This window comes from Pseudomicrostroma glucosiphilum (assembly GCF_003144135.1).
Source record: "Pseudomicrostroma glucosiphilum strain MCA 4718 unplaced genomic scaffold BCV69scaffold_2, whole genome shotgun sequence".
In the NCBI taxonomy this organism is placed as follows: Eukaryota; Fungi; Basidiomycota; class Exobasidiomycetes; order Microstromatales; family Microstromataceae; genus Microstroma; species Microstroma glucosiphilum.
Window position 1 is genome coordinate 1,084,710 of NW_020289914.1, and position 21,343 is coordinate 1,106,052.

A 21,343-nucleotide genomic window follows, 5' to 3' on the forward strand; every position below is an offset into this window, starting at 1 on the left:
GCCGCCTGCTTGAGTGTGAGCGCTTGCATTTCTCGCCTACAAAACATCGCGACAGCTCAGGGCGACGGGCGGCTGCCCCCTGCCGCCTGGCCCGCATGCCCGCCTCTCGGAATGACAAAGCCGACGACCCGACGCGCGCTGTCGGAACGCACATCACAGGAGCCGTTCCGATCCACTCATTCTCCACGAGGCGGCTTCCCCGCACTGCCCGCCACCGATAGTCAAGCGAGCCGATCTGGTCCTCATCACCGACCGCTACCACCACAGATTGAGCATTCGGATCTCTCACTAGTACCCCCCTTGCGATGGTGCTTGCTCATAGCAAACACCATCTCATCAAGGGGCTGCTGAAGACCCAGCCCCTGAGCCACGCTACTCAGGGGACTGGTCGAGCAGCAGCCCGCGCTCACCTCAATGCACGCCACCAGCAATGCTCCGAATCTTTGGCCAAGGGTTCCTCTGAGGGCTGCTCTTCTACGAGTGCCTCGATCCAGGCTTTCCGAAATGCTGCCGCTAAGTGGGCATCTATGCGACCTATCGCGCCAACGCCTAACCCTGCAACACCGGCTGCTCATCTCTTGGCAGCAGCACGTCTCGCAAGGCCCTTCCTCGCGCTGCTACGCTCCATCGACTTCAAACCCATCGTCCGAGGAGCACTAGGTTCCCTCAAGGGAACCTCCCCGGCCTACCAGGATCTGTCCCACTCGTTCCGTGCAGCACAGCGTGCTGCTTGCCAGGCCTTTCCGCGACGAGCACCCACTACTCCTCAGTATGCGTTTGCTCTCCGCCGACCACAGCTACCCGCCAGCACGTTCCATGCCAATGGACTGCAGACGGCTCGTAACTTCTCCTCTGGCGGGCCGACGCTGGCTCAAGTCATCACAAATGCTCCTCTAGCTTTGCGAGCTGCCGGTGACGAGCTTAGCGACGAGTCCAAGAAGTCTAGGAGGGCCCCATCAGCTGTGACTGCGACCAAGGCTCGCTCCATGGGCCCACGCAGGTCTGGAGCCTTCGGCGAGCAGCAGAGACAGAAGTTCGCCTTCAGGCTCGCTGAGACTCGTAACACACCTGACTCCGCACAGAAGGCAGCTCGAGTACCTCGCACGGCCGCCGCTGGTCCTTCCGTCCAGGTGCCTGAGCGACAGCAAGAGCAAGACTTTGACTTCTACTTCCCTGAGGCTCCCGCCCCCGAGCCCCTCTGCGAGTCGGAGAAGATCATCACGACGATCGTCGTACCCGTTGACCCGGACATTGCCGGCTTGATTCAGGGGCCTCATCCAGCAACCCCCGAGGGGTCCCCTAGTCTGCTGGGTGACGGTCTCTGGGATGATGTACAGCGACGTACAGACGCCTATCAGAAGCATCGTCTCCGCCTGGTCTCCGTTTTCCGCCTATTGGACGAGCTGATGGGTGTACCACCCTATCTGCGAGATCGCCAGCGCTCCTTCCACGCGACGTGCAGTGCCGTTAGGGAGGAGGATCTCGAGTACATGCCCGAGACGGTCCACAATGTCGGATACAAGTACCGGTTGAAGGGCTACACTGCCAACGAGGTCAGAGAGGCACTCATTGATAGGCTTGGGGTCGAGACTGGAGCTTGGTTCGCCCAGCTTATCCGGGAGGAACGATTGCAGAGCGTAGCACCACCAGTCGTCGCCTCGGTCGAAATGGAGCACAGTGCTCGTTCAGCTCAAGAGGATGGCGCGACTATGGCATCGCCCTCGATCAACGAGTCGTGGGAAGATGATACGCAGTCCCTCCCATCTCTGCCCGAAAGCGCCGTCTCGATGTCGATTTCGAGCTGGGATGGAATGCTCTACAGCCCTCCTTCCTTGCGTCTCTCGTCCGCTTTCGAGTCGCAATTGCAGCACCCACATGAAGATGAGGAAGACAGCCTGTACTTGCAGGACAGTCGAGTAGGATGGTAAATTTAAGTTGCGCAATTCCTCGGGTCTTCTGCTTTCGCTTCTGCTCCCCATGTGCTCATTAGCCGTCTTCTCTGAGGAGAATTGAATGACCCATTGTTTCGTGATCAGAACAACTTACAGTCCGACCAGATCCAATACCACCTCCCGCGCTTTTACCTCCACCGCACAATCCTTGAGCCACTGTAGGAACTCCTTGCTCGCTTCTTTCGTACCGCTCTTCTCTCCGTCACTCTGCACCAGCCTCACTATCCGACCACGCGTTCTCTCCTTCGTCCATTCCATCAGCTGCTCCTCCTCGCCATGATGTAGAGCGCACACAGGGATGGAGAAGGAGAGGACGTTGCGCTCCCCTAGCCCTTCTCTATTTCCGGCAGGGACGAGAGACAGAGTGAAGAGCATCAGCGGCTCGCCAGAGAGATTATTGCGTCCGTCCCTGTCCGCTTGTGCCCCGTCCGCATCTTGCTCTGACCCACCCAGGAGGGAGTATACCCCTCCGTACTCGAGGAGCAGACCTGCCAGAGATACACCCTCGAGGGTTCGGCGCCGCTGTGTCTTCTCCTCCTGCTGCCCCTCTGGGCCTTCCAGGTAAATGAGCTCTTCGCCCTTGTCAAGGTGTTGCAGAAGCTCGTCGAGGCTTCTGGTGAGATGCGAAGGTGAACGCGTCAGACGCGTGCCGGCGCGTACAGTGGAGCGGGCGTCGAGCCATATGACAGGGGATGCCTCGTCTAGCGCTCCTCCTCTTGCGGTCACAAGGTCAGCGCTGAGCTCTCCGACTAGTGCAGGGTGAACCAGGTAGAGCTGCTCTGAAGGGACGTGCTGCACTAGTATCCAGCTCCTGCCCTCTGCGGTAGGCGCATTGGGGAAGAAGCGCTCCAGTACGGCACTCAGGGCCTCTATGCTGGCGGCTGTGGGGAGAAAGGCATCGATCAGACATGCCACCCTGTCCACACCAAGCGGCAATAGTTGAGCAGGACATCAGGTCAGCTCAGCTCGATCGGACAGGACTAGCCGCATGAGTGGAGCGGCAGAAGGCTCACCTCACTCCAAAGTGCACCAGCGCTAGATCCAGTGCAAGCTGCTCTGCCTTTGCCGCCGTCAAGCGTACTCTACATCCTCTGCCCCGCAGCTCTCTGCTCAGCTCTTGCGCGAGGGAAGTGAGCAAGCCAGGCAGAGTGGCTTCTGTAGAGGATGGCATGCATTGAGCGCCAGACCGATCTGGGGAACACGGGCAGCTTGAGACTTGACGTGCTTGTTGGGAAGGGAGAGAAGGAAGGGAAGGAGGACGCGGGGAGAGCAGACGCGTGAGGAAATACGGTGTGAAGCGAAAGGATTGCAGCACTATCTGAGCGAACATGTCTTGCGTCTGCCAACATGCGCTCAGCAGTGCAATTGATGATAAAGGAGGCTTGGTGGGGTGTTTTGACTATATTACAAATGATAGCAGTGGTGTGGTAGAGGCAGATGGTGCTCTTTTGGGTTGAGTGATGTCTGGTGCTGGGGGCTCTATGATGATCGGTCGAGCAGCTTGATGAAGGACTCGCTGGGTATGCTAACTCTGCCTACATTCAACTCCCTCATACGCTTCCTCCCCTCTCTGCGACGAGTCAAATGCAAGGCGCTTTGATCAGTATACAGCTCTCTTCGCTGACCTCAATTGTACCTGCGCTGACTCACTTTTGGTTCTTGAGCTTCTTGTCCTTCCTCCTCTGGTCTCCTCCGTACATGCCGGCAGTCACGTCCTTCCTGTACGCGCTGACCGTCTCCCTCGCAACGACTTTCCCGCCCACAAAGGCCTGCACAGCCACTTCAAAGTACTGACGTGGCACCACATCTTTCAGCTTCTTTGCCCAGATGCGGCCTTCTGCTGTGGCTTTTGAACGGTGCAAGATCATCGAGAGGGCGTCGATTGGTGTTCCAGAGAGTTGGAATGATAGCTGTGAAGGGGAGTGGCGCTTAGGGTCAGCGCGGGAAGCCCGATGATTCACCGCAATGGGATCGTGTGACTTACTTTGACGAGGTCGCTACTCTGATACTCCTCTCCCTCTGCAATCTCATACTCGAACCCAGCATATCCACTTGACCGCGACTTGAGCTTCGGAAAGAAGTCTGTGACGATCTCCGCCATCGGCAGCCGATACTTTAACTCTACCTGTCTCTTCTGTCCAGTCATCTCGCTGAAGTTGACGTCGAGTTCTTCGCCTCGATGTTCACTGCAGAGCTGCATCATCTCTCCTGTGTATTCTTCGGGGCAGGTGAGCCTGCCATGCACTACAGGCTCCTCGAGCAAGAGAGCTTTGTTCGCCCGATCACCGTCCGAGGGGAAGTCAATAGGACTCGAGATTATGGAAACTTTTCCATTCGGCCGCGTGAGTCTATAAGGTACGGTAGGCGCAGTGACAAGAATCTCCTGCCCGTACTCTTCGCTCAGCCGGCTGCGAAAGATCTCTGCATGCAGGGTGCCTAAGAAGCCCAGGCGACAGCCTTGCCCCAGAGCCATGCTCGATTCTCGCTGCACGGTAATGGAACGGTCATTGAGAGCCAGACGATTGATGGCTTCTTCGAGCTTGACGAAGTCTGTCGTCTCCACAGGATAGGCAGAGGCATAGACCATCGGCACAGAAGGTCGAAAACCTTCTAGAGGCTCAATCTTGTCGTTGGCCAGATGCATTGTGTCTCCGATGGTGGCTTCCCTCATGTCCTTCATATTGCTGTGACGACGAAAAGAGCAGCTTGACGTCAGCAAACACCTCGCCTTTGCGATGCGACACAGTCTCCCTTGACTTACCAGATGACCCAACCGACTTGACCCTTCCTCAGGATTCCAGTAGATTTGGCATCTGGGTAGTTGACTCCAATATCGAGCACCTCGTACTTTTTGCCCGAATGAGCAGAGACGATGGAGTTGCCCTTCTTCATGGCTCCGTCTTTGATGGACACCAGAGCTACAACACCCTTGAAGGAGTCATACCAGCTGTCAAAGACAAGAGCTCTGAGCCCCTTCCCATCCCTGTCCTCCACCTTTCCGTCTTCTGTGCCTGGCATTGCTGCCGTCCGCTCCACGATCGCCTTCAATACGTCCTCCACGCCCAAGCCAGTCTTGGCGCTGATCATGAGGGGTCGGTGTACCGGGTCAGCGGTATCGATGCCCAGCTCCTCCAGCTGGACAAGGCATCGGTCCACATCCGAGGCCGGTAGATCGACCTTGTTCAGAATTGGTAGGAGGGGAAGGCCGAGCGCCTTTGCCACTCTGAAGTTGGCAATTGTCTGAGCTTGTATACCTTGACTTGCATCGATGACTAACAGTGCTGATTGGCAGGCTGCCAAGCTGCGAGACACCTCGTAGGCAAAATCTACATGGCCTGGAGTGTCGATGAGGTTGAGAAGGTAGCGCTTCTTACCCACGCTGCCATCTGCGTTCGGGGTCTCGTAATCGTACGTCATGCTGACTGCCTGACTCTTGACTGTAATACCCCTCTCCCTCTCTACCTTGAGCCGATCGAGTACCTGCCGATTGGCGCCACTCTTTGGAATCGTCCCGGTGAGCTCAAGCAGCCGGTCCGCAAGAGTGGACTTTCCATGGTCCACGTGAGCGATGATGGAGAACGTTCGGGGCTCTAGCGAGTCGAATGACAATGGGTTGGCAGGCTGGAGTTCTGCGAGGGTAGGGCCGGAGCTGACAGCCCTATTGGCCGTTGAGGACAAGGAGCGCGACAGGCAGGGCAGGACTAGGCGGTATTGTGCGGCCTGCGCTTGGGCCGGGGTGAGCCGGCAGCAGGTGCTGCGCAATGGCGCCAGGAGTGACCATGCTGATTGCTGCTGGGAGCGGATCGTCGGCGATCGTATCAGTGATGGTACTGAGGGCTTGACCATCGGCAATGCTACTTTATTGGAACGAGGAACAGGCAGGCGGCCAAGATGGAAGACAAAGCACGCGAAGAAGCACATCGCGGAAAGGAGAAATGTCGGTGTCACCTGCAGCCGAGCTCCGCGACCTGCCTGGACGGACCCTCGCTAGTCTGTCTACCTTCGTTGGCTCTCCTGTCATCAAGACTGTCTCCATAAGTACGCCCTCGCTATGCTCTCGGCAGCAGACTAAAGGCTACATTGACGCCCGGCGACGTGTCTGCCCCGGACCCAAGGCAAACATCTGCTTGTCATTCGGGGCTGAAGAGCGAGTGCTGCAGCCTGCCACTCGCATTGCGCCTCTTCTTCCTTCCCTTGTTCGATTTCGCCGTTTTGTCGCTTTGACCTCCATCGCTCCATCAAGATCCTCATCCCATAGCTGGGCGCCACCATCGCCCCGCCTTGTTGATGGAGAGACAGGACCCCCTTCTCCCGGTTTCAAGGACCCTCTGAGCCGTCGGCTGGATAGCCCATGGTGCCGGTCTATTTATGGTGCCGGTCGATGACGCCCAGGCTGCGAGGCAAGTCGGGCCGCCGCCCGGAGCCCTTTGATGACTTGGCCCCGGAGTCTGTGCGATTGGCATTGTTGTGCCTTTCACGGTAGTAGAGGAGATCAAAGGGCAAAGGACGTACGCCGGCACATCATTGTAGGGTCGCACAAGGTCCCCATTCCATTCTGCCTCTGCAAAGGCCGCTGTGTAAGCCAATCAATACCCGCCGCCTGGGCGACTGCTCTCCGGGGTGCCATTGGGCTGGGTCAAATCCCACGTTGTCATGCTCCTGCCTCGCCACCGACAAGCCATCGATTTGTTACCACCGCCTTCGATCCCGATCCTTGCCACCATATCCATTGCCATTCATATCTTAGACCTCAACACAATCTCGGTACAGCCTCACTCTCTACACCGCGCAAGCCTAACCACAACCGTGGCACACTCAGAAGAGAAAGTGAGTTTTCATTTTTGCTGGATCACTCAGCATCGGGATCTGCAAATATGCACAGGGACGCTTGAACCGCTTCGACTTGGTCGCCTCGGCTGGCTCACCTCTTGCGAGGTGAGCCGCCTGGCTGCCGATGTGCCCGTCGCAGCAGAAGGGATCAGAATGCGTCTTGGACGCAGCAACGGAGACCAGCGTCTGGGCGTCACTCGCCAAGCTCACACGCAATGACGCGCTGAGCCCCTTCGACTCGTAGCGTGACTTTCGTGTCGCTCTCAGATGCGGAAGGCTGATGACGGATGTCAGGTGCGGCCTGTTCACAAGTAGCCGCACGTTGCCTGTCGGCCTGACTCTGCCTTCCTCCAGTGCTAGTCTTTGCCAGCCTCATGCGCCGTATGTCTCCACTTTGACTGACACATGCACTCCTGCTTTCTGCTCATCTGGGACCACCACAGCACCAACCGCTGCTACTGTACCGCTGCGACAGAGGGTTCAACAGAGTACGTCTCTTCTACACGAGATTGTCCATATACCGCAGATTCCCGCTCGGATACCCTGCATAGGCGATCGAGCCCCTCTGGTCGATCCTGACCTCATCACGCCCATTGACGACCACCAACGAAATTTAACGCTCAGCAACGACCATTGACCATCTTCAGACCGGTCCTCTTCTGCCCCTGACTACCGGATCACGCCCCTTGCCCCTCTCGTGTCACAAGTTTTGACAGCCTCAAACGCCCTCAGCCCCATCATACCATTCTCCGTCCTTCCAGGCACTGTGAGACTCTGCACTCGACAGCGGACACCACCATTTCCGTACTCGCTTGCAGTTCGGCTGCTTCTCAGGGGTTCTCGTCCCACAAATCGGTATTGCGCACGCCCCTCTACATCAAGCCACTTTGACCTCACTCGCTCAGCTCTCTGTCACGCAGCTGGGTCCTCTCTCCTTCTGACTACGTGAGCGTGACGGAGTATTCGATCCCCATTCAAGGTCCGACCTCGTCAGCGAAGCTTTTCTGGGTCGCCATCTAGTCCGCACAGCATACATAGGTCTTTGATTGCCTCAAGATGAAGGATTCTTTCACTCTGTACCCCTACTCCCCTTCCCCGATCTTTTTTGCGGCCCACCCTTCATCAAGCAGTCCTCCAAGCACGGCCTCTTCGTCTGGCTACGAACTCGAAGTTCTCGATAGTGACTGGAACCGCTTTGAGGAGAGCAAGCTCAATATGCAGAAGGACACTGCCTCATCTACTCTCGTCTCGACGGAAACCTCTGCCTCTCATTTCGGCGCTTCTGATCATAGTGACGTCAAACATATCTCTTTCGCACAATATCCGACTTCATCAGAGGACCAGAGCCAGGACCTAGGAGGCAAGGACAGAACGATGGACTATGTAACGGAGTCCCACGCGCGAACTCACAGCAGCGACCTGTTCTCGCAAGAGTCATCGTTCGCCCGCTCAGTGTCCTCTAGGGCAGCCTCCGAGTGCGACGATATGCTGACTGGACCGACGGAGTGGCAGTCGCTTAGAGGCAGCAGTCTAGACCAAAGTCTACCCGGAGGCAGCATCAAACAAGAAGCAAGCAGGAGTCAAACGCACCTCAGCCATCTGTACGCAGGTCTCTCGGAAGCGTTCTCGCAGCAGCACCTGGCAGAGAGTGTTGGCCCTCACGTTGCACAAGTCTCGCACTCCATGCCGGATCGGATGGGCCAGCATGCATGGCAAGCACAGCCACCGTTTGCGATCCATCCAGAACACTACCAACGACGCGATAGCGAATGCTCCGGCTTTTCATCGAATTTCAATTTCGAAGAATTCATTTCGGAACGCGATCAGGCCGCTGAAAGAGCAGCTGCCTCGGACTACATTGGTCTCAGTGGCCAATACGTCGATGTTGCTACACCATTGGACGCCAATCCCTTCTTCTTTCAACAAATTCAGGACCAGCAACAAGGCTACACGAATCCACCTTCGAATGTCTTCCCTGCGTCATCAAGCTCTTCTGTGACCTCTCACCACAGTCTGGCCTATCACAGTGACTCGAACCTTCTCCGCCCCTCTTCAGCCTCTCACGTCAGCTCGGCGTCCTCTGTGGCAGCGTCCTCGCCCAGGATGATAGACTCGTCGCTCCGACGTGATGGCGAATGTCACGTGTCATCGCCAGCATCGTCGCAAGGGTCTTGCACGGGAGGCAGCTTTCATCGCTCGTCAGGGCTAGTGCGCAGTCAAAGTCTTCGTGCCTATACGCAAGCCGCCCAGGTCTCCCATCCGCATGCATATCATCCCTCCCTCCAGATCGTCTCACCCTCGAGTGCACATTTCGGGTCAAGTGCTGCATTCGACCTGAACCCCATAGGGCCAAACCATCCCTTTGTGCACCCTACTTTGAGACGCTTGGCAAGGCCTGCGGGCTCTGTGCGAAGCAGCTCCACATCCGACCTCCACGAGAGCTTGTCTTGCAATCCTCAATTCATCACTCCGCCATATTCGGCATCCGGCAGCAGCCACTACGAGGTGCATTCGACGGTGTCATCGCCTGGCACTTTCCAATTGGGCACTCAGAGCCTCTTCAGCTTCTACGACAATTTGGAAAGTCCAAGCTCATCGACGGTGTCTTCACCTCAACAGTGGCATTCTGCTCTAGCCAGCGACGACGGCCATTCATCGTGTGGTGGCACGGTCGCAGAGGAGGAGGAAACATATCGACAGCCCCCATATACATCCGTCGCCGCCTCGCCACTTCAGCTCTCCGGATCGCTACCCACTCGACCTTCGATGCTTCGTCCCTCCAGCTGGGCACCAGCCATGAACACGTCTTCGCCGTCGTCATCCTCGCCATCACTGGCAGGCCAGCCAATGCGCTCTACTCGCTCCTCGGCCGGAGGATCGGCTGCTGCCTCATCACCGTACAGCCTGGGGTCGGCCTTCAATCACTCCTCTCCTGGAGCGCCGCAGAACACACAACGTCTCTCCGACCCCTATTCGGGCGTGATCACTAAGCGCTCCCGCGGTCGTCGCGTCCCTTCGACACCCGAAGAGATGACCAACGTGGACAAGTCGGGCAAGGTGTACACCTGCAAAGTGCCTGGATGCGGCAAGCTCTTCAAGCGCAGCGAGCACCTCAAGAGGCATATCAGGAGTATACATACTGACGAGAAGCCTTTCACGTGCAAGTTGTGTTGCAAGAAGTTTAGCAGGCACGACAATCTGAATCAGCACATGCGTGTTCACGGTGAGAGCGGCATGGCTGGTGGTGATGACGATGATGACGAGGACGACGAAGAGGAGGAAGGACAATGCTCTCGCTCCGGGTCTAGCTCCAGATCGCCTCCTTCTCACGCTGAGACCCGCGGCGGCACCGTCGTCTCTCGACGCTCCAGACCTCGAGGCAAGACCACTCGGGGGCGCGGCTCTGGCGAGGATGACGTCTTCTCCTTCGAGGACGATGAGAAGAAGCCCTTCTAGCAAGCATCTCGACGGCCGCGACAACGCCTTCATCATGCGCCTTCTTCTTCGACTTCGTCTCCTTGCTCCACAGTGTCCTCTTTAACGACAATCCCAACGACGACCGACTTAACAATTCCTCCAACATCTTTCATCTCAGATACCCTTCATCACTCTATACCTCACATCACTCTATACCTCGGTCCCGCCTCTGACCCGCTCCAATCTAAGTCTTTCATACTACTCCAGTCAACTTTTGTGTCTATTCCCAGCTCTAGTGAGCCAGCACTGGTGCCCTCTCCCTCTCCCTCTAGTCACACTTTCCTTGCCTTTCTCTTTCTCAACTCATCTGATCTCATCCTACATTGGCTTAACTTCCTGTCTTGCCCCCCATGCCTCTCTCTTTCTTTACTGCCGACTCCTTAATCTCTTCTAATCCAATCTCATTCTCCTCTGAAACGCCTCTACTCGTCTCACGTGTAAGTGTGCTTGTGCTGCCTGTGAAGAAGCATCGACGAGGATGGATTCGCTCAGCTCACATCAGATCAAGTCAAACCTCACACAAAGGGCTGAACGATGGATAGCTAGAGAGTAGGGAGTGACTCTCTGCTCCCGTTCGCTCAAACTCCTCACTCTAGAAATCGACAATGTCAAAAGACGTACGTATGTATCGAGAAAGACAAGAAGAAGAAGACGACGAAAAGACGTGAAAAGGCCCCGTCCGACCGACCAGAACAAAAACAGGGGTAATGACAGGTGTGGGTAAGAGCCTTGCCGAGTGGTAGTACTCGTTGCTCGTGAGGCTCGCATCGGGGCGTGGGTATATAGATCGAAAAGAGCGAAGTGGGAGGAGATTCGTAGAGCTGAGAGGCGTGGGGACGAGCGGCCAAAGAAGGACCAAAAGAACAAAGGAAAGTAGCTGGTATGAGGAGAGACTTCGGCTTTCGCACGCCGATCCTCCTCAGGATGGCAAAGAAGCGCCAGCGCCTCTCTTTTCCCCTTCTCCCTCCCTACACCTCTCCACTTAAAGCCTGTGCCCAGGCACAAAGATAAACAGCACGCATAGCGCTGCTGCGATGATTGTCGTTACGAACATCATTCCTAGTGCCCTTTGGAAGAGGAGTTGCTTGACGTAGGGCTCCCTTACTGTGATGAGCTTAAAGGGCGTGGTTTCGGACCTGCTGGCGAGGACTAGCAAGGGGTCCAGCTCGTATTGGTGCGAGAGGACGAGGGTGATGGCGATGGAGAAGGGAAGGATCACCTGATTGGAGGGAGGCGGGGAGAGGGCCAAGAGTCAGGAAAGAGGCGTTGCATCACGTACCAATACTACTGCTCTACTTACCCAGCATCGTGTCAGACGAGCGACGTCCAGAAAGATGAAGCTGAAGCCCGTGGCTAGGGCGGCCCAGAGAGCGAGGAGACCCAAACTCAGTCGCACAAGAGCAGAAATAGGCGTGAGATTGCCAAAAGCCTTGGCTCGGAGGAAGCGAGGGAAGACATCGGCCTCCATTGTGCGGAAGACGTACCTATGGGATGGAGGGCAGTAGCTGCGCGTCAGCATCGTCGCCTTACCCTTTCACGTACCCCGTTGTCGGTCTACTACTCACTCCTTCTGCGGGTGGAACATATCTGGTACACGCGCCAGAGCTCTCATCTGTTCCGAGTCGAGGTCGTCCAAATCCTGATCAGCACCGATTGGGAAGCTGACAATTCTGAGCTGAGGGGGCAGGTAGATCTCCTTTTCGCTGCCTGGCAGCAGATAGCGTGCATAGATTCTCTCTGCTGAGGCTACAAGATCGGTCTTGGTAATGGCAGAGGACCGAGCAATGACAGTTGGGGCCAGAGAAGCTCTCTTGGCAAGATTTGCTCGCCTCTGCGAGTTTGATCGTTCGCTGAGTCCTAGAGGGTAATCGGGGTCCCCCGGGAAACGAGGTCCCCCAGTCGCTTGTGTCCAGCCTGCCTCAGATGTCGACTCCGTCATAGCTTGGGATGGCTCTGTTCTATTTCGTAGATACTGTCCAGTGCTGGTCGGGTCGCCACTGACGGTAGGATCGTAGTCGTCCAGCAGATCCTCGGTCCCATCTTCGGTTCGGGCATTTCGTCCAAGATGGCCGCTCCTGGTCATATCATCGCCCACACTAGTGAACTCGAAGCCCGTCTCGCTCTCCGTATGACCGTGAGTGCGAGTCACACCGTCGCTACCGTAGTCGTCATAGTCCTCGTCGTCGAGCCCGTTGACTCGGTTGTAGATGCTACCACGCGACCTTGCCTGCCTCCAATACTCTGGCCACTCCTCCTTCAATGCTCGACCGCTGCGTCGGAGATCCTTGAAGTAGGCTCGGCAGAGATTCTCGTGCTGTTGGACATCGAGCCAGAAGTCGAGGGAGTCCTCAGATCCTTCTCGCTGCAAGAAAAGATAGTAGCAGTAGAGGTCTACAGGAGGCAGGGTTCTGCGAGCAAGGACCTCTGCCAAGGTGGGCAGACGACGACGCGTTGGGCCTGTGATGGATGCGAGTCCTGTGGAGCGTCGTTGAGAGGCTCCCTTTTCGTCTGACATGATGTTGCTTTCGTGGGTATAGCAGATGGACTATGTATCGAAAGGAGAGGCGGACAAGAGGGAGTGAAGTAGTCTGTGCTGACAAGCAGAGACTCTGCCTTGGCGTAGCGCGACTGGGCGCGTTCCCTACACGCTTCCTGTCCTGGGGTATCTAAGCGCGGTAGTTGAGAGAGGAGGCTGCCTCAGTCTGACAAGAGGGATGGGAGGAAGAGGAGGATGGTGATGGTGTGAGGCTCGTAGGCAAGGGACCAAGGCAAACAGGGGCAAAGTCGTGTATTTGGCTTCCAGGCGCATTCAAACTCCGCAAAAGGCACACACCAACAAGGCACACGGCGAGCGAGGAGCGGTAGCCCAAGTCAAGGATCTCACCGCTACTGTGTACACACACTCATGGCCGTCTCGAGTCGTCTTGGACGAGGGCAACAGGTAATCGTACGTCTGCAAATGAGCGCGGACGCGGATGGTGAGATGCAAATGCGATGGTGGTGGTGATTGATGTTGCTTCTACACTTGGATCTTGACAGTGCTCCGGATGAATGTCTCTACCGCCCGCTCCTCCTCTCCATATGACCAAATATCCCTCTCATACCCTGCCTTCTGTACCTCCTACATATTGACGATCCGAACCTCCCTCTGAATGCAGAGCTGCATTGTCTGTAGTTGGCATCCTTCCCACCGTCCTCCTTCCCGGCGAAGCAGAAGAGCTCACTCCCCCTGCGCTACCGAACTGCTTCGATGTCTCTCCTTGAGCACCCTGTGCTGAAGAGCTTCCACTGTCCACTGCTGGTCTCGTTGCAGCCGAAAAGGACGTGCTCTCCAGTGCTACGGAACCGCTCTTTTGCACTCTGTCAGCCATTGAGGCCAACACCGATGCGCCTTCATTCGCTTCTGCCCGGATTGCGCTTGCTAGCTCGCTCCTAGTCGCCTCGTCTAGTGTTTCAATGTTTGGCAAGACGTTGGCATGGAAGAAAGATCGAGCTACGGCAGCACCCTGTAGAAGTGAAGAGTCCTAGAGGTCAGGTGGTGCCACACGCTGACGTCCCACTGCGCTATCCCGCTCAATGGATTTACTCACATGTTGATGATAGATGGCTCCCACCAGAGCTTCCACTGTCACTCCGCGAATCTTGAACAACCCCGTCTCTACTGGTCCCCGCTGACCATCGAGCACAGCAGGCGTCCAGCGCATAACCTGCTCCAGCTGCAGCGTCCTCCCGACCTTGTCTCCCAGCCTGCTCGTCTTGAGCACATCAGCCAGAGCGTCAGGCGAGCCCAGGAGGGCAGCGGCCTTTTGGGAGGTATGTGCCCTCGAGTGCAAAAAGATTGTCAAGAACATTTGTAATGCTCTTCGCCCAATGAAGCCTAGCCTCCTATTGTGCCCGTCTGTAGTAAGTCCATGATTCCAGCTCTCGTGCGTTGCAGCCTGCAGGATGACATTATCTGGCAGGTCAACACCGGGAAAGCGCTCTTGAAACCATGCCTGGAGCTCTTCGGTAGTCTTTTTCGGTGTGAGTGAGGGAGCCTCCTCTGCTTGCCCTCTGTATTGGGGTGGTGCGGAAGAGCGCGGGGAGGCTGAGAATGAACGCCGGGGAGAAGCTGCTGCGAATGCTGAAAGGTGCGGGGCTGATGAAGAGGAGAGCGTACCGCTACTGAAGCCGTAAAAGGCAGCGGATGATGATGGCCTCAGCCTGGAAGCCTCACCTGCGTGACGCCGAGGAACGCCAGCAGCATTGCGTAGCAGGCCCGCCAGTTGACGAGATGTCGATGCCACGGCAGAGGGCGAAGAAGCGGCGCGTGGTGCCATGACTTGCCAAATCTGTGAGCTGTGCTGCTTGATCAACTCGGGATCGAGGCAAAGACGAGGCGATCCTGCGACTACTGACTGTGCTTGATATGTCTAGGATGGGCGGCGGGTGAGGTGAAGGATACAGTCGTCTGATCGGTCAGCCTCCTTTCTTCTCGGTGGACGACCTTCTTTCCCTTTGGCTGCTCGCGCGGCAGAAAAATTGCGCTCCCGCCATGCGCCGCTCCTGCCTGGCCCTGCGTCCTGCTCGCTCCCCCGCCTACCACACAGTCTCGTACTGAGCTTGTTCCATCCTTCCTGCCGGATCTTCACCATACATTCTCCCTCCCATCGCTACATCACACATCCACCATGTCTCCCTCGGTAGATGTTGCGTGAGTTCCGAGCTCCTGCCCACAGTCGCGGTGGCGACGCAACCACACCCCCCGAGAAGGTACTCTTGTCGCTGACCAGCGCGCTCGTTGCTCTCTTCCCTCTGCAGCACCTCTTCCGGCCCTCAGCCACCACGCTCGTCCATGAACTGGGCCGATGATGTCGAAGACGATGGTGAGTGCAAGGGATCATGGCGGCTCTTTCGGACCCCCGTGGGATAGCGTATCATTGCTACTGAACTTTTGCTGACCGCCACGCTTGCTGCATTGCTTCGCCCCTCACAGTATCGCCTGATGTTCCCAAGGTGGAAGAGAAGGACGAAGGCAATGGAGTAAAGGTCATCGTAGAGTACAGAACTAACCCTGAGGGAAAGAGGGTCAAGGTAAGTGCCGCAAATTCGTTCGGTCTTCGGGCATGAAGGGACCAGAGATGCTGATGTGCTTCATCACGTTGCCTCACCTCTTCACGCCTCTCCAGATCACAAGGAGAATTCGCAGGACATTGATCAAGACGACTGTGAACGAGGCTGAGGCTGAGAGAAAGACATGGACCAAGTTTGGAGCCGAGAAGAACAGGCCAAGCGGTCCTCACAGCTCCACTACTACCATTGGAGAGAATGTGCAACTGAAGCTGAGTGCCGGCAACAAGAAGGTGAGTTAGGGGGAGATTTCAGGGCAAGACGTCAGCAGTGAGGAGCTGTAGAGCTGACATGCATCTTCCCAATTCTTTCATCGACAGGCCGAGCCGGAGCCAGATGCTATGGACTCGATGCGTGCTCAGCTCGCCAACAAGAAAATCGTCTGTCGTCTGTGCAAGGGTGACCATTTCACAACCAAGTGTCCCTACAAGGACACCCTCGAAGCCATCCCAGGAGCTGCAGACACACCGGAGGGCGAGGGCTCTCTTACCCCAGCAGCCGCCGACCCATCGAACCCAGCCGTCGCAGCATCAGCCGCCGCTGGAGGTGCTGGAGGCAAATATGTTCCGCCCTCGATGCGTGGTGGTGGCAACCGCACTGGAGAACGAATGGGCGGACCCGGCCTTAACCGCGATGATCTACCCACTCTGCGAGTCACCAATCTGTCAGAAGACGCAGACGACGACGACCTGCGCGAGCTGTTCAGCCGCTTCGGCAGGGTGGTGCGAGTGTACGTGGGCAGGGACCGTGAGACGGGCATCTGCAAGGGTTACGCCTTTGTCAGCTTCGAGAGTCGCGAGGATGCTGATCGGGCCAGGCAAAGGGTGGATGGCAAGGGTTATGACAATCTCATCCTGAGCGTAGGATGGAGTGTGCCCCGAGGAGAGAGGCCGGGTGGAGCTTAGACGAGGTTGGTGCTGCTGTGTCCCATGTGAATCCGGGTTTTGTATACTACACTCCTGATGTCACAAATCTAGCATTGGCATATCGATCATTGTATGCTTGTTCATATGATGTGTACAGCTTGAAGAAGTGTCTTGACCAGATCGCGTGCTCCCTGCTATCTCGCATGGATCGAGGGCAATGGCGGGTAGCGTGATAGGGGCAGTAGCACGCAGGCGGGCCGCTCGCTGGGCTGCAAGGCCAAGGGGCGCCGATCGCGGGGCGGCGGGGCGGCTTGGGCCCGGGGCGGCAGCAGCCCAGCGAATTTGGCCCGGGGGGGCTGCATGCTACAGAGGCTAACGCTAGTAATCTCATCGTTTGAGACAACCCCTCTCACCCCACCATTCCCTTTCAAGGCTCCCACTCACCCTCAAAGGTGTCGGAATAGACTCCTCTTCATCGTAGGCACAGACCTGGACTCATTGCTGATGTTCTGAGCACTTCTACGCAAGCACGGGTCATTTCAAACAGCTCTCTCCAATCGCGCCTCTACCCCACGTAATAATCTCACTCGTACGATGGAAGCAGTCGAACCTCCCATTACCGTCTTGTGATCACTCATTTGTACAACATCGTCGTCTCACATCATCAATTTGGCTCGGCAGACGCTGTTCGGAGAATTTTCGCAATATCTCCTCACGGGGCAGACCTTCACAGCCCAGCCTGCACCGCCCTCCACTCTAGTAACCCCAAGGGACATCTCATCGTCTTGGTTCTCTTGGTCAGGCCCCATAGCTGCTTGAGGTAGCCACAAGCATGCCTACAAGCTACTCTGCAAGCTCGACTGGTGGTGGAAGCGGCGGGCTCAACATCACCGGTGGCGGCGAGGCCGCAACTAGCGAGGATGGTTTACAAGGCTATTCGTCCTCCTCCTCTTCCTCCATCTACCAACATCCTTTTGCCAGCTTCAACTTTGGTCCTTCCACACCTACAGACACAACTAGCTCCCTTTCTTCACGCATGAAAGATGCCTCACTCTCGCCTACTAGTAGCTTCAACCAACGGGCTCATGCTGGTGCAGATCAGACGGTCACCGATCTCAACGGGCCTCCCAGCCCTGCAATGAGCTTCACTGGAAGCCAGCACAGCATGGACGACTACGACACAGACTCCCCCAACAGTCTGTACTCTTGGAGCTCGTTCATGAGCGGTCAGCGCGGCGATCTGGCCGACGTCGAGGATCTCGAACTCGGAGAGCCCGAGCTCGAGACTGTCTCTGAGCTGGACGAAGAGAACTTCTCCGCCAACGGTAGCGATGGCCCCAATCTCGAGTCAGACGACGACTCCAGAGCTCAAACACCAGATGGGTTGCGCTTTGGCGAGTCTCTGAATCGGAAACGCACCATTACCCAGCATCGTGGCGGCGCTTCTCAACACCACCACCTCCACAACCACCTCGTTGGCCAGAGTGGTCACGGCTTACCTCATTTCTCGCCTCGAAGCGGAGGTCATGGTCTTTCGCATCACTCGAGATGGACGTCAAGAATACCCGCTAGCGTTGTGGCCCGGAGACGTAAAGGACGAATTGCAGAGCTGGCCGAAGAGGGTGGAGGTGATGTCATCACAGGCAACGTTGGTATCAACACCACCAAGATGCCGAGCAAAGAGGCAGCCGAAAAGTCAGCTTCAAATGCCCCATCTTCGAGCGTCAGCGGGAAAAGCACCGTCACGCCACGCTCCAGTGATAGCTCTGGCTATCCCGGCACGCCACCGTCAACGCAATGGTCGGAATTCTCTGGACCTCCTGCTTTGCCCGTCCGTAGTGTCAGCCCCAGTGAGACGGTCCCAGTGGTGCCCAGTCCTCTCTGCGAGTTTATCAGTGCCTCTATGGCGGAAGGAGAAGCGATGCCGTCAGGTACAGCAGGAGAAGGCTCGGAGAGCAAGGCTTCAGACGCTGACAAGAGCGCACATCCGAGTGGCACGTCCGATGACAAGGACACCGGAGATCAATCGACTACATCGACCGTGTCACGTACCTTGAGCGGAGAGGCAGCAGCACCCCTCGCTGCTCCCACAGCCAGGCGAGGGCTCCTCACTTCTGCCACCGCTACAGACGTCTCGGGCACGCAGAATGACGGATCACCTCCGGACACAGCATCTAGTGGATCATTCACTACGAACAATACTCGACCCGCTTCTCCCGAAACGACACCACCGAGCTCTCCAACCCAACCACTTGGGCGAAAGGATTCCTTCCGGGCCCGAAGGTCGTCTTCTCCGGTTCAATTACCCAGCAAGTCCAAAGCGCCTCTTCGCCCTTGCTTCTCAAGACGCAATTCTACTCAGAGTGGTCGCAGCACAAGAGAATCCTCAATGGAGAGGGAGAGGGGGCGTTGTCATGTCCGCTTCTCCCCAGCTCCGCCTCAGACCATCAGAACGCATTCGCCGATCGAATACGATCGGTCTTCCTGTGCGGTACACAATCGCCTCAGCGTCGAAGACGTGCAAGAATTGCACAATTTGAACATGGACATGGGCCTGCTTTCTGCCAAGTGCAGTGCCATTGCAGCCATTACGAGCTGTAAGCTACCTAACAGGCCTGGCAGCTCCAACGCTTCCGCAAGCTCTTCACCGTCGTCCCACGCCGGCAGCACAGACTCTCCGTCGCTTCATCCATGTCGGGACAGCTTGGCCCCGGAAGATGCATTGAGCTCCAGACCTGAGCACGCTTACACCGGCCGGGCGCGAAGCAATTCTTCGCGAGGCCCATCGTCTCCTGGAGATTTTGGCCACATCGCACCAGCGAAGTCCCTGTCTTCGGAAGGCTTGATGAGCCCAGCCGAGCACCTACGTGCCCAGAGAGAAAAGGAACGTGAGCGGGCTTGCATCATGGCTGGGATTGGCACTGGGCTGGGTGGTCGCAATCTTGGTCGTGGTGTCAGAGGCCAGACTACCAATCCTCTCATAGCTCGTTTCGGCCTAACGACGCCCCCGCCTCCGCTACCCAGTGCAGGTTTCGCGTCTCGCAGCGCTGGTTCGGGCAGTCGGTCTGCTCCCTCAACACCCTACGACATGCCGTCCTCACCCGTTTACGTTGCGCAACAGCAGCACGACGAACCAAAGACGATGTCGGATCGCTCTCGCTCGCCAAGGGCCTCATCTCTGCAACGCACAGCGAATGAAGAGCGGGCCATGCTGAGATCTATGGCTTTGTCTAACAAAGCCGTCGCAGCTGCCATTGACGACAGTGAGACGGAATGTGATGAGCCTAGAGCGGGCAAGACACCTGGCTCTGCCCCAATGACACCGTCGGGCTCTTTCGGGTCGACCCCGAGGGGTCGTACTACCGTCAGGAAGGACGAAGCCAAAGAAGTCACGCCTTCAACACTACAAGCAGCAGGAAGTACGAGCTTGCCTGACGTCGTGACCACTTCCCCAAGTCCACCTCCGGGGCAAAAGGCTATGTCAGACCCGTCGAGCGTTACTAGTGCTCTTCCTGTGATGTCCCCTGTCGAGACGCCCAGTGCGGGCGACGTCGCAACGCCTCTGTGCTCCGCCAGCTCGCGATCCTCCCCAAGTCGAGCTTCGGATTCGTACTTTAGCCACAAACCGACTCAACGGGCAGAGGAACCACGGAAGTGGGGCAGCTACCAGCAGGGGTCGCCTTCGAATGCTTCGCCTTATGGTTCTTCGCCAAGTACGCCGTATGGAGGCTCGTCCTCACCTTGGAACGACCCTACGCTGCTCTCTGGTGGAGCTGGCGGTTGTCGAGCTGGTAGAGGCGGATATGACTCCCCAGGTAGCGGCTTCGAGAGCGGTAGCGAGTATGACCTGCTCGGATGAAAGCGCCTCCGACTGCAGAATCAAGCATCCCGAGAATTGAACCTCAATCACATCGCCAGAACTTCCGGCTTCCTTGCCATCACTTTGGACTTTTCCCTTACTGTCCCTGGTCTTCGCTCAGTTAGTCACTCAGCATTTCCCCCTGCGGCTCCTCCTTCTCCACCTTGTTTCCCATCCATTCATCTTCTAGCCACTTCTATGTCACAAGCTCTCCACTCCCCTTGTTTCATCCACCCTTGCATTTTCTGACCAGCTTTTCATTGCGCTTCTCCTCTACATGTATCATAGCTTTCTACGTCCGATTCACCTTCTCATTCATTCAATTGCCTTTTCTGCTCTCACTAGTGTCACAAGCTCATTGTCGTGTCCCTGTGTTCGACTGATGGACGCGACCCTCTGGCTTGAGCTCCTTGGGCAGTGCTGTGCCTCGTGGCCCTGGCCTCCTCGGCCTTGGACGCCCGCGTGCCGTGATTCGAGGGATCCAACGCAACGCGTGTGACGTGCGTCCGTCGGAGTTTGCGGAAAGGAGAGAGATGGACTGGAGAATTGTAGATGCCTCGTTGAACATGTCAATCTCCCGCCGAGAGCTAGAGCCTCGAGTCCGTCGTTCGCCGGGGGGATGCCAAGGAGGAAGGGAGAGGGGCAGGTCCCCTGAGTAGGGAAGGGCATCACCTCCTGTCCTTCTGTTCCTTCATCTGTATCAGTCTACCATCAATCATCAAGTCTCATTCTCGGTCCTCTTTTCCTCTTGGTAACTCATAGCTCTCCATCCATTCCTTTCTTACACCACTCGCTGCCTCAGGCACCGTACACCAGCTGGACCCTTCAGGCTCAATCTCTCTCTTCCCGACTCATATACACGGCATAGATGCCAGCCCAGCGGAAGGCAGTGCCTCTGTCGGGCAACCGCTCCTCTAGCTACACCCGCGCCCACCGAGCAGAGGAAGAGGAGCAGACCAATTCCCCCCTCCTAGATCAGCAAGGCTTCCAGCCTGACACGGGCTACAGCAACTACTACAACCACTCAGCCAATTACGACCAAGACGCAGGGGCAGACCCATACTCGTACAGCGCAGCGCCTGCCGACCCTTACCTTGAAGACGTCTACAGTGGAGCCAGCACATCTCTTGGCGCTCCTCACCATGGAGTGCCCCTCAGCTCCAGCTTCTACGATGAAGCTGCTGCTGCGCTCGGAGGTGGACCAAGGAGCGAGTCACCCACTCGTCCCTTGAGCTATGCTAGGAGACCAC

At 56.8% G+C, this 21,343-nt stretch overlaps 9 protein-coding genes across 9 annotated transcripts; 5 read left to right on the forward strand and 4 right to left on the reverse strand.

The window, feature by feature from the left end:
- Positions 1-305: 305 nt before the first annotated feature.
- BCV69DRAFT_297009 (hypothetical protein) lies at positions 306-1,928 on the forward strand (the record flags this gene model as incomplete). The annotated part of the gene is made up of 1 exon (XM_025494070.1): positions 306-1,928. The coding sequence occupies one exon, from the start codon at positions 306-308 to the stop codon at positions 1,926-1,928; it is 1,623 nt and encodes a 540-aa protein (XP_025350210.1).
- A 175-nt stretch (positions 1,929-2,103) lies between these two features.
- On the reverse strand, positions 2,104-3,635 carry BCV69DRAFT_106533 (hypothetical protein). Its single transcript, XM_025489046.1, has 4 exons — positions 3,603-3,635; positions 2,966-3,522; positions 2,402-2,868; positions 2,104-2,289 (listed from the first exon to the last, which is right to left on the reverse strand). The coding sequence occupies exons 2-4, from the start codon at positions 3,280-3,282 to the stop codon at positions 2,279-2,281; spliced, it is 795 nt and encodes a 264-aa protein (XP_025350211.1). The 5' UTR covers positions 3,283-3,522; positions 3,603-3,635; the 3' UTR covers positions 2,104-2,278.
- On the reverse strand, positions 3,432-5,798 carry BCV69DRAFT_245759 (GTP-binding protein lepa; the record flags this gene model as incomplete). The annotated part of the gene is made up of 4 exons (XM_025490174.1): positions 3,432-3,522; positions 3,603-3,862; positions 3,937-4,636; positions 4,714-5,798. 4 exons carry the CDS (start codon positions 5,796-5,798, stop codon positions 3,432-3,434), a joined length of 2,136 nt encoding a protein of 711 aa, XP_025350212.1.
- A 485-nt stretch (positions 5,799-6,283) lies between these two features.
- On the forward strand, positions 6,284-7,629 carry BCV69DRAFT_106566 (hypothetical protein). Its single transcript, XM_025489047.1, has 2 exons — positions 6,284-6,779; positions 7,226-7,629. The coding sequence occupies exons 1-2, from the start codon at positions 6,383-6,385 to the stop codon at positions 7,417-7,419; spliced, it is 591 nt and encodes a 196-aa protein (XP_025350213.1). The 5' UTR covers positions 6,284-6,382; the 3' UTR covers positions 7,420-7,629.
- A 209-nt stretch (positions 7,630-7,838) lies between these two features.
- Positions 7,839-10,238, forward strand: BCV69DRAFT_297012 (hypothetical protein; the record flags this gene model as incomplete). The annotated part of the gene is made up of 1 exon (XM_025494071.1): positions 7,839-10,238. One exon carries the CDS (start codon positions 7,839-7,841, stop codon positions 10,236-10,238), a length of 2,400 nt encoding a protein of 799 aa, XP_025350214.1.
- Positions 10,239-10,875: 637 nt separating this feature from the next.
- BCV69DRAFT_280670 (regulator of G protein signaling superfamily) lies at positions 10,876-12,934 on the reverse strand. Its single transcript, XM_025491691.1, has 3 exons — positions 11,825-12,934; positions 11,560-11,743; positions 10,876-11,478 (listed from the first exon to the last, which is right to left on the reverse strand). Exons 1-3 carry the CDS (start codon positions 12,772-12,774, stop codon positions 11,242-11,244), a joined length of 1,371 nt encoding a protein of 456 aa, XP_025350215.1. The 5' UTR covers positions 12,775-12,934; the 3' UTR covers positions 10,876-11,241.
- Positions 12,935-13,198: 264 nt separating this feature from the next.
- Positions 13,199-14,708, reverse strand: BCV69DRAFT_310547 (hypothetical protein). The gene is made up of 2 exons (XM_025494797.1): positions 13,850-14,708; positions 13,199-13,765 (listed from the first exon to the last, which is right to left on the reverse strand). The coding sequence occupies exons 1-2, from the start codon at positions 14,576-14,578 to the stop codon at positions 13,358-13,360; spliced, it is 1,137 nt and encodes a 378-aa protein (XP_025350216.1). The 5' UTR covers positions 14,579-14,708; the 3' UTR covers positions 13,199-13,357.
- Positions 14,709-14,929: 221 nt separating this feature from the next.
- BCV69DRAFT_280671 (translation initiation factor 3, RNA-binding subunit) lies at positions 14,930-16,370 on the forward strand (the record flags this gene model as incomplete). Its single annotated transcript, XM_025491692.1, has 5 exons — positions 14,930-14,952; positions 15,060-15,124; positions 15,235-15,332; positions 15,428-15,601; positions 15,689-16,370. The coding sequence occupies 5 exons, from the start codon at positions 14,930-14,932 to the stop codon at positions 16,271-16,273; spliced, it is 945 nt and encodes a 314-aa protein (XP_025350217.1). The 3' UTR covers positions 16,274-16,370.
- A 262-nt stretch (positions 16,371-16,632) lies between these two features.
- On the forward strand, positions 16,633-20,435 carry BCV69DRAFT_280673 (hypothetical protein). Its single transcript, XM_025491693.1, has one exon. It carries the CDS (start codon positions 17,067-17,069, stop codon positions 20,091-20,093), a length of 3,027 nt encoding a protein of 1,008 aa, XP_025350218.1. The 5' UTR covers positions 16,633-17,066; the 3' UTR covers positions 20,094-20,435.
- The last annotated feature ends 908 nt before the right edge of the window (positions 20,436-21,343 follow it).

What these genes read in the sequence shown, in the direction of transcription:
- BCV69DRAFT_280670 (XM_025491691.1), bottom strand. Translation starts at nt 12,774, where the DNA reads ATGTCAGACGAAAAGGGAGCCTCTCAACGACGCTCCACAGGACTCGCA. An exon ending in ATGTTCCACCCGCAGAAGGA is followed by an intron (nt 11,744 to 11,824) that starts GTGAGTAGTAGA and finishes TCCATCCCATAG; the next exon opens with GTACGTCTTCCGCACAATGG. An exon ending in CTCGTCTGACACGATGCTGG is followed by an intron (nt 11,479 to 11,559) that starts GTAAGTAGAGCA and finishes CCCTCCAATCAG; the next exon opens with GTGATCCTTCCCTTCTCCAT.
- BCV69DRAFT_280673 (XM_025491693.1), top strand. Translation starts at nt 17,067, where the DNA reads ATGCCTACAAGCTACTCTGCAAGCTCGACTGGTGGTGGAAGCGGCGGG.
- BCV69DRAFT_106566 (XM_025489047.1), top strand. Translation starts at nt 6,383, where the DNA reads ATGACTTGGCCCCGGAGTCTGTGCGATTGGCATTGTTGTGCCTTTCAC. An exon ending in TGGCACACTCAGAAGAGAAA is followed by an intron (nt 6,780 to 7,225) that starts GTGAGTTTTCAT and finishes GGACCACCACAG; the next exon opens with CACCAACCGCTGCTACTGTA.
- BCV69DRAFT_106533 (XM_025489046.1), bottom strand. Translation starts at nt 3,282, where the DNA reads ATGTTCGCTCAGATAGTGCTGCAATCCTTTCGCTTCACACCGTATTTC. An exon ending in CTGGTGCACTTTGGAGTGAG is followed by an intron (nt 2,869 to 2,965) that starts GTGAGCCTTCTG and finishes TGGTGTGGACAG; the next exon opens with GGTGGCATGTCTGATCGATG.
- BCV69DRAFT_310547 (XM_025494797.1), bottom strand. Translation starts at nt 14,578, where the DNA reads ATGGCACCACGCGCCGCTTCTTCGCCCTCTGCCGTGGCATCGACATCT. An exon ending in GAGCCATCTATCATCAACAT is followed by an intron (nt 13,766 to 13,849) that starts GTGAGTAAATCC and finishes TCACTTCTACAG; the next exon opens with GGTGCTGCCGTAGCTCGATC.